Source organism: Nematolebias whitei, chromosome 12 (genome assembly GCF_014905685.2).
Source record: "Nematolebias whitei isolate Nwh7 chromosome 12, NemWhi1, whole genome shotgun sequence".
NCBI classification, from domain to species: Eukaryota; Metazoa; Chordata; class Actinopteri; order Cyprinodontiformes; family Rivulidae; genus Nematolebias; species Nematolebias whitei.
In genome coordinates, this window is record NC_056509.1 from 45,067,927 (window position 1) to 45,077,809 (window position 9,883).

At 43.4% G+C, this 9,883-nt stretch overlaps 1 protein-coding gene across 1 annotated transcript in view; it reads left to right on the top strand.

The window, feature by feature from the left end:
• The window catches only part of afdna (afadin, adherens junction formation factor a), a gene marked incomplete in the record, with an annotated part of 118,927 nt that overhangs the window by 94,661 nt on the left and 14,383 nt on the right, over nt 1-9,883 (top strand). The window contains 9 exon segments of the mRNA XM_037685954.1: nt 867-1,067; nt 1,828-1,919; nt 2,499-2,693; nt 2,796-2,922; nt 5,228-5,627; nt 5,790-6,037; nt 6,243-6,457; nt 6,592-6,771; nt 8,589-8,627. Coding sequence (XP_037541882.1) covers nt 867-1,067; nt 1,828-1,919; nt 2,499-2,693; nt 2,796-2,922; nt 5,228-5,627; nt 5,790-6,037; nt 6,243-6,457; nt 6,592-6,771; nt 8,589-8,627 — 1,697 coding nt within the window.

Here is a 9,883-nt window from a genome sequence, read left to right on the forward strand (position 1 = left end):
AGCAGCTCAGGGGGCCACAGCTACTGGGAGCCAGCAGCTCAGGGGGCACAGCTACTGGGAGCCAGCAGCTCAGGGGACACAGCTACTGGGAGCCAGCAGCTCAGGGGACACAGCTACTGGGATCCAGCATTTTTATTTTTTATGAACTCGTTGGTGGGCCGGACTGAAGTCTCTCGCGGACCGGAAGTGGCCCGCGGGCCGCCAGTTGAACAGCCCTGGTGTGTAGTTAATGCAGCTAATCTTTCAAAAAAATTAAACTGACCCCGACAGTATTTTTTTATTTTATTCTAAATGTTGATAATAATATACTTTTATAGGGAACAAAGTTTGTTCAGTAACAATTGTATCCCTGTGGTTAACATCATAAATTATTTACTGGGAGATTTTTATTTTATTTTATTTTCTAGAATTTTCATTTCTTTCCGTTCACCTTTTGGTGTCTTTTTATTTTATGTTTTAATCAAATTTGAAGAAAGCAGTAAATAAACCTTGTCGATCATCTAGACTTTATGTACATTTACAGGAAATATTTTTACTTGGTCCAAAAAAAAAAGTCTCAAATTGACCAAATTGTTCTAAACCGAGTTTGGAAAAGTTTTTATTTTTCTTTGCATACAGCAACAGTTCACTTAAAAAGAACTTCATGTGATTCGAGCGAGCTGCTTTCAGTTTGTTTATATAAAATCAACCTTGTTCAGTTCAAAGTTCAGAAAATATGAGCTCAGAAAAATAACTCGCCAGTCCAGATTACAGGAAATTAGTTCCAACCCACTGGGATTACAGTAAATATTCTGTTCGCTGATAAAACTGCAGCATCGTTTGGTTTCCAGCAAGAAAACCCAGAACTGTTCTCTCTCTCTCGGCAGCGGCGGACCGAGGTCGAGATAAGAACGGGAAGATGCGACCGAAGAGCGAAGGCTTCGAGCTGTACAACAACACGGCGCAGAACGGTTCTCCCGACAGCCCGCAGCCCGGCTGGGACTCTTACCCCGAGCCGAAGAAGATGAGCGGTGAAGAGCGGCTTCTGAAGAACCGGGCCGACCACCGCTCCAGCCCCAATGTGGCCAGTAAGTGGTCGTGCTCGGCGTGGTTTCACGGGTCTTATCATGAGACGTACGGTACGCCTAATATGATCGAACTATTTAAGAATCAAATGCATTTGCTAGAACCGAGTTTGGGTTCAAGGTAAAGATTTGTTTTTATTTTCAGCCACTCCAGAAACTGAGGATTCAACAGTTTTGTTTTCTAGACTCCAAAAGACAAAGAACTATTTCAATTAGGGATGCACAATATTAGATTTTTGGACGATATCCGATATGTCAAAACCTATTTGGCCAATAACCGATACAATACAGATATATTTTTATTTTTTATATATATTTTCTGCACGGTCTTTGTCAGTTTGCCTGCTCCCAAATGCAGATGCCATAAAGGAGGCTGGAAATGATGCAACACTTCCACTTGGATTATGTTTAATGTCAAATTTATTCACGACATTTACTCTGTAACACGATGACGACCCTCGAACAGTGCACATTTGTAAATGTTCACAAATCTAAACTCAACAACTCGCGTGATGTCATAACGTTGTGCTGACCCTGCAGGCATCCTTGTCGTACAAAAACTGCGCCTTTTATGTCGCTGAGTTATTTTGATGGAGTGTCCGATATTTAACTTTATCGTTAATATCGGCCGATACCGTGCCGATAACATCGTGCTTCCCTAATTACAATCAGTTTGTTTTTTACTATCGAATTGATGCAATAACAACAAGTACTCGTGTGAAGATTTGTGTTATTGGTCTATGTTTTTCTTGTCTTGTGTCAGATCAGGGCCAGAGTCCTGCGAGTAAGTCCGTGTACCCCGGAGGACCCGGCACGAAGATCACCTCCGTCTCTACGGGCAACCTTTGTCCTGACGTAAGTCTGCAGCATTCAGGATTGTAGCGTCCTCATGTGGAATGTGTTAGCAGGCCAGATAACACCGGAGTGACACTCGAGCAGGAATGAGGATTTCTCACGCAGCGTAAACGGTTCGACCGTATAGTCCCGAGAAAATGTTCTGTTTTTTTAGACGTCCGTCGATGGCGGACATTTCGCGGTTGTCTGTCTCACCCATAACGTCTGATCTGCTCAAGATAACTGAACAGAACGCATGCATCATCATGGAGTGTCGCGTGTGCTTTTCATCGCCCCAGCTTCAAGGTCACAAATCAAGGTCAAATGTTATACAAGGTCTTTATTGTCCCGACTGTAACTTCTGATCCGCGCAAGTTAATTAAATGAAACAATTATTCTCTGCATAATCACTAAGCGAAGTGTCTCATAATCTTTCCATCTCTCAGCTCTAAGGTCAAGGTCACGAATGAAGGTCAAAGGTTACACGAGGTCCATTGCTATGGATCGATGTATATAATAGTTTGTTGATGGACATATAATGTGCCGTATTTGGTACTTTTGTCTTCACTGATTTTGTGTTTTGTTTCTTTTATCTGTCAGGATGAACCGTCTCCTCCTCATCCAGAGGCCTACCCCATCCCCACCCAGACCTACTCCAGGGAGTACTTCACCACCCCGGCCTCCAAGGGCCAGGATCGGGTCATGGGTCCAGGACAGCCACCCTCACAACACTGGCAGGTCATGGAGGACCGAGAACGCCTCCCTGTGGTCGAAAACATCCACAACAGCATGCAGGTACGAAACAGACCCTGAAACGAACCGGTTTCTGTTTATTTTTAACAAGTTTCGATACCGAGGAAACGTTTAATGCTCGTTTAACTGATTGCGTCTTTGCAGAGAATCAATCACTCCCAGGAGGAGCTGTACCCCCCACCTGTGAGGCCTGATGAGCGCATGCAGCCTCACTACCCGCAGGAATACCAGCACCGGGATCTGGACTACCAGCACCGAGGTCCACCAGGAGGTAAAAACTGACCTCAGATCAAAGCGCCAGGAATAAGATGGGATTAAAAAAAAAAAGACTCTGCAGCTTCTGTTGGAGCATTAACAACCAGATTATTAAGCCGATTATCAGAACCCAAATGTTCCTCTAAAATGTAATCAAACTTAGGATATTATTTCATGATTATTCAGTATAAATAGTATCAGAGCAGAACGTGTGACCTTAATCTGTGAAACCAGAACAAATTCTGTGAACTGTTTAATTTTGTAACATTTATCTGACAGAAACAACAAAACAAAACCTTGAATTTCTCTCCTGGTATTCTGTCCCAACAAAAGGCCACATGGAAAGCTTTAATTGGGAACTGCCTATAAAGCAGCACCTATTGTTATCCACCTGACTTAGGGTTTCTTAACTTTATATCTTAGTCTTCCGTCAACTTTGATGCAGCCCGAACCGCAACGTGTACCCCCACAGACGACCGGCTCGGCACCGTGATGTGTTGGTGTTTCGAGTTACCATGGTGACGTAATTTTTAAACAAATGAAAATCACTGACACAACTCTTCACAGCTTCTAACTGCCACAGTGAGGTCACATGACTTAGAGTTGAGAGGTCACTGAACAAAAGTCAGAATGCGAACCCCAACACAGAGTACTGGCAAATCACAATTTAAAATTGGCAGCAGCGTGGCAGTCCCCGTCAAAGTTTCTCCAGGAGCTTTCTAGTGTTAAACTTACGGTCCAACTCTGATAAAATAAATAAATTTAAAAAAAACACAATGATGATCAATACAAGATGGGTCCAGAATGGCAGACTTCCTCTTTTTCAATAAGGGGAAAGTTCACGGCGTTCTCCTCCTGCAGAGTCGAACGCAGCTGAAAGTTTCTCACACTGTCTGGGTTTCTTTCTTTATTCACCCTCGGGGTGTCATTAAAAACAGCACATACAGCAACAACACCACCATATACTGTATATATATATATATATATATATATATATATATATGTATTTTTTTTTGTTTTGTTTTGTTTGTTTTTCTGCTATAGTGCTTTAGACACAACGGTCTGAACCAGACGTGGGCAACTTAAGGCCCTAGGGCCAAAAGTGGCCCTTGGACAGTCTCCATCAGGCCCCCAATATCCTTAGTTTAAAAAAAAAAAAAATAATTTAAATAGTTTGATTTAAAAAAAAATAAAGAAGCAGCAATTTATCAATGAGACTTAAAGAAAAAATAAAAGTAAACATCTTGCGAAAAACAGACAACAACAAAAAACATTTAAGTCATTGCGTCTCCAGAACTAGACAGAACCTTAAAGACTTAGACGCACAAATACATGTTTGTTTTTCATATTTCCGCTAACATGTATAACATATTAAGCTCATGTGTACTATATTGTCACAAGAGCCAGTTTACAGAACGTCTTATTTTCTTAAAGGATTTTGGAAAGACTTATTTTATAAAACATGCTAACTATGCTACAATAAGAAAAAGGTCTTATCTGTCATAAAGACAATTTATTTTCCAATTCTCTACGCGGCCCTTTGATCGCTTTAAACATCTTGATGTGGCCCTTTGGAAAAACATGTTGCCCACCTCTGGTCTAAGCCACGAGTATTAGTAATTTTAAACATGAAGCTCTTTTTGTTTCTTGACCACCTGCACAGGAAACATTGCGTCATTTTAAAAATATTTTTTTTATATAATTTAACATCTTTACTCAAGTCGAGACAACCGTTGTAAAAAAGTTACTAAAGCCCAAAACGACCAACCAAAAAGATTAAAATTACAAACTTTGTCAACTGAAGAGGCATAAATATTTGCATTGATTCATTCTAAGAGCCGCCATAAACCGTTGTAGCCGCGATCAGTCATTACACAGATCTTTTTTTTGTTCAGCTACAATGTTTAAAATGTGTTTCAATTCACTTTCTGAGTCGAGCCTTTCATTTCCAGGTGATCTTGGAGCAGACGTGAAATGTAGCTGGCAGCATATTGAATCACTTTCTTCACTAACTCTGCAGGAGCTCACTGAGCATATAAGGAGCTGAAGTCATGACTTCTTATTGTTTTCTGGAGGAGTTGGGCTTAGAAAGACAGAAGGCAAAGAGAAGTTTTGTAAATTATAATTAGCTTATGTCTGAGGCTGCGTTACACAGAGAGTCCAAGTTGATGATGTAGTTTGTTTGTGACAAACCTCCAGGCTCCATATTTGGTCTGTTTAGGATTATAGACATAAAAGTATCAGAACCCAAATAGGTTTTGGCATCAAAATGAAAATCTTCACTTGGACCGAGTCTTTATGTTTATGTATTTTCTCTGCAGGTGTCGGAGGACCACAGGACCTCTGGACCCCGCAGCCGGTGTCCTCCTCGTTAGAGTCGTCGACATCAAGTCAGGAGCACCTCAATTTCTCCAATTCTTCCACTTCTTCAAATAAAGGCCAGAACCAGAGGACCGGGGCGGGGCGGTGGAAGACTCCCAACACCCCTCACGTTGTGCCGCCGCATTCGGTGCAGGCGCCGTCCCGCTCCGACCTGCCCCCTCCTCCTCCGCCTCCTCCCGCTGCCTACCCCGACGCCTACGATCCGCAGACCGACCTGCCGCTGCCGCCGCCTCCCACCGCCATCAGCCCGGCGACGGCGCAGCAAGCCGCCGATCGCAAGAAACGAGAGGAGCAGCAGCGCTGGTATGAGAAGGAGAAGGCACGGCTCGAAGAAGAGAGGTGGGCTCGCCTTTCAAAACAAGCATTAAAGCATTCATGGACCTGAAATGGGTCCGCCTGCTGCAGTCGTGTGGTTTTTTTTGTTTAAAGTGGTTATTTTACAGAGTTACCTCATCAGAAATTATATTTTCATGTGTATAATTTGTATCATTGATGCTTCAGGGAGAGAAAGAGGAGGGAACAGGAGAGGAAGTTGGGTCAGATCCGGGCCAACCCCGTCATGCCCGTCCAACCTCACAACAACGGAGGAGCCATGCCTCCTCCTCATCACCAGCCCCCAATGGCCTCCATGGCCCCGCCCCAGCCTTACCTCCCCCCGCAGCCTCAGCCTCCCCCTTCCAGACCCGAAAAGCTGTCCAGCCTGCCGCGGTCAGCGGTGCCTCCCACCGCCTGTGCCTCCAACCCTGCAGGTAACACACCTGACACAAACGTTTCTCTGGCTTCATCTACACTGAGTAACGTTTAAAAGCAAAATGTTTTTCTTATTATTATGTAAATTAAAGACTCCTCCAAAACTGAAAAGGTTCCTGAAATTTTGAATTTGATGCTGAGCTTGATTTTCAGTATAATAAGATGTTTTAAATAATAATGTTCTGGCCGTGGTTAAAACTGCAGGCATGGACACGGTGATCAGGGAGCTGCTCCCTCAGCAGCAGCCGCGGACCATCGAGAGGCGAGACCTGCAGTACATCACCATCAATAAGGAGGGGCTGTCGGCCAGCGACAGTTTGTCTCCGGACCCCTGGAAGAGAGACGCCCGAGAAAAGGCAGAGAAACAGCAGCAGCTTCACATCGTCGACCTGCTGGACAAAGAAATCCAGGAACTTCAGGTAACTTTGATTCAGACCAGTTAAATCGTGGAAACTAACGAGAATTGTGCAAGTTATTTACTTTAATACAAATTATTTTTAATGTTCTTGGTGACGTTGAAGTCCAGTTTCAATCTAATTATTCTGGTTCTCAGTCAAAACCAGAGCGAACGGCAGAAGAAAGCGACCGCCTCAGGAAGCTCATGTTGGAGTGGCAGTTCCAGAAACGATTGCAGGAGTCCAAACAGAGCGACGAAGACGAGGAGGAGGAGGACGATGAGGACATGGACCACATGCTGATCATGCAGAGGCTGGAGGCCGAGAAGAGAGCCAGGGTGAGATGATGGGTGGTTACAGCTGGAGGGGGGAGCTGAGGTGTATGTAAAGGAGAAAAAATTAAATGATGTGACGAGGAGGGTTAGAAACAAATGGGAGTAAATGATGCTTCTTTCTGCAGGAATAAATCTGACTTCTGTTTTTTTCAAGCTATCTTACCCATCAGCTCACACTAGAGACAAATCTGCAGTTAAGTGCACGAGGGGGGGGGGGGGGTCGATTCAGTGAAATCAGGCTGATGGGGAGAAAAACAGAACTGCCTTTTTTTTAAACGCTTCAAGAGGAAAAGGATTCCTCTGTGGCAGCGCTCCCACTATGAATGTCGCGCAGTGTGCATCTGCAACATGCTTCTGTCATCGCTTTGCCATGCTGAGCTGCTTAAATCTGATTGGCTGGAGGGGGTGGGGGTGGGGATGGCAGGGTGTGGGCAGGAAGGAGGGCAACACTTTCATTAAAGCTGCTAAATTCAGTGTTGGGACAGAAGTTTCCTGAAGATTTGTTTCCACCTATCAGTTTCCTTAAACCCAACGCATGAACATGAAAACCAGTCACGGTTAAAAAGTTTATCCTCTTTCAGTTGATCTGAAAATATGTGTTCCTGATAAAGTTTGTGAATGAGGTCAACTTGAGCAACAAGATCTCAGACTGCACAGTGTAATCATTTATTTAACAGAAACGCAGAAGCGGTGATTGAAAAACCAAAACCATGTGAGTTATCTTGTAGAACCACCTCTAACAGCAAGAACCTTATCAGTCTCATTATCTTGTGACGTAACTTTGGGACCATCCACATGGGAATGAGCCCATTTGCAAAAAAAAAAATCAGCCTTGCATCCACACGACTGTTTTAGGAGCCCCTAAAAGTTTTTTTTTTTTGAGGATGGGTTTCGGGATGATTAAAAGTCTTCAAAGGCCAACCTTGCATTTCCGTGTAGACACTTAAAACACAACGTTTTTGCAGATGCAACAGAACCTCGATGCTCAACTAAAGCAAAATAGATTTTCAGTTAGCAGAAGGAACATTAGCGCACCCCACATAAAACTAGACGATGAACAGAAAACTTTGAGTTTGGTGTTCACAGTTTCTTCATCAAGCGAAGCTTTTCATGCATGCTCCACAACTCGTTTCCTGTTTGTAGTCACGCTCTGTGGCAGTCGCAGCGCCACCCACAGGCCTGGCATAGTTACTACAACCTGTAAACAAAAACGGCCCGCAGTGTAACTGGGTCCATGTGGTTGAAGTCGCTGCAGTTTATTTAAGTTGCGTTTCATCAATCCCCAAAGGAAAAAAAAAAATCCATCGTTCGTCAGATTATTCCCGTCAGGACTCGCATGAAGTACACGATAAATCTAAAAACTAAACGTAAACAGACACAAAAATTCACTGAATGTTTATGAAGCTAAAAACAGAACTCCAAACAGCAATTAGCTTCCATAATGCGCATTTAAAAAAAAAAAATCAAACCGGCGGTACGTTTGTATTCAGATTAAAAACTTTTTTCCCACATTTTGTAGAAACAAACAGAACATGAACTCTCTGTATAATCTACAGCTGGTGGATTAGGGAAGTCTTTCACGGCTACTAATCAGCGCTGAGCAACTTGAAACCAAAAACAACCTCAGTAATGTTTTCACTTCTCTGTGTGTCCTCCCCTCCCTTCTCCTCGCGTTACTCCTCAGTTTGTACTTTCTCCCCTCCTTTTTTCTGTTAAATTCAGCTGAATCGCCTCCACACCTTCTTTTTTCCAGTATTTTCCTTTTCTTTCCACCCTCCTGCCCTCCTTCTCTTACTCTTGATTTTCTTCTTCTTCTTCAGCAGCAGACTGCTGTCCCAGCTATCTCTGTTCTAGACTTGGTATGTTCTTCCTGCTAATGACAAGTTTCCTGTCCCTGCCCTTACATCACTTCCTGTTTTCTGTCTGGGCCGCCCACCTGCCCTTGTTTCCTATGTGTCTGTTCCTGCCCATCAGAACTACTACTGTTGTTTCACTAGGTTTGGGGGTAAAAATGGGTCTGGGCCATGATGGAGAGGCCGTCCTGGGATGTTTGACGTTGTTTGGCTGGGGACGCTGTCCATCTCTTTGTCCACTCAAAACAACCTCTGGGGGCGAAGCAATTTCAGATTCTTTGTGGACGTATTTAAATCATTTTGTTTGTTTGGTGGGAAAAAGCCAGAAACATGAAACCTGTCTGTGCTGAGCGGCAGTAATGGAGAGTGACCAGCTTCTTGTCAACAGATGTTTTGAGTGAATATGGAGGTGGCGCCGGCATGGCTTAATGCATCGCTGGTGGCGTCTGGGTGCAGACCCATGCATGAAGGTCCTGCAGAGATCAGTGTTGTGCTGTCCATTAATTGATTCATTCATCTTGTCATCCTTTCACCTCAACCAGCTCTGTTTGCCTTTCTTTAAAGGGTCTGTTCAACCACAAAAAGGCAGAAAATTGTACTTGTTTTTTAATATGAACCAGCTGTGACCGAAAATGTATTATTGGATCGTGAGATTTCAGTCTCTGTTATGAACCTGGACACAGTTTTCATTTGTTATATTTAATACAAACAAATAAACTGTAAATCTGAGATTGGTGATAAGATGAGTTAGCACTTTATTGATCCCCAGCAGAGGAAGGCAAGAAAATGGGTGAACACAATAACCCAGGTTCCAGGTTATTCCAAATATTACAGCATAACCCAACTAAAGTTGAACTGTTTTTGTTTTTTTGTTCTTCTTATCCAGTTTAAGAAAATAAAGGACCTCTAACCCAGCTTATTGATGAAGCTGCAGACTAACAGTTGTTTTACCCTGTTGGCCAGCAGTTGTGATTGCTATTCACCTAGCCCCCATGTTGCCTTGCGTGAATTATGAGTGTGACTTTCGACACGGACCAGAACCGGCGTTTGTGTATGTGCAAAAAGTATGAGCTAATGTAGTTTCTCTGAGCATTGCAGATTTAATTTAAATTTGTGGGAACACCACCTGTCAGATCTAAACCAGGACAATATAATCTTACAGCTGCCTGCTGAAGACGAAGGATGGAGGACGAGCTGAAGAAGTGGCTGCAGATAACATCTACTAGCATATTTAGCTACATCTACTAGCATATTTAGCTACA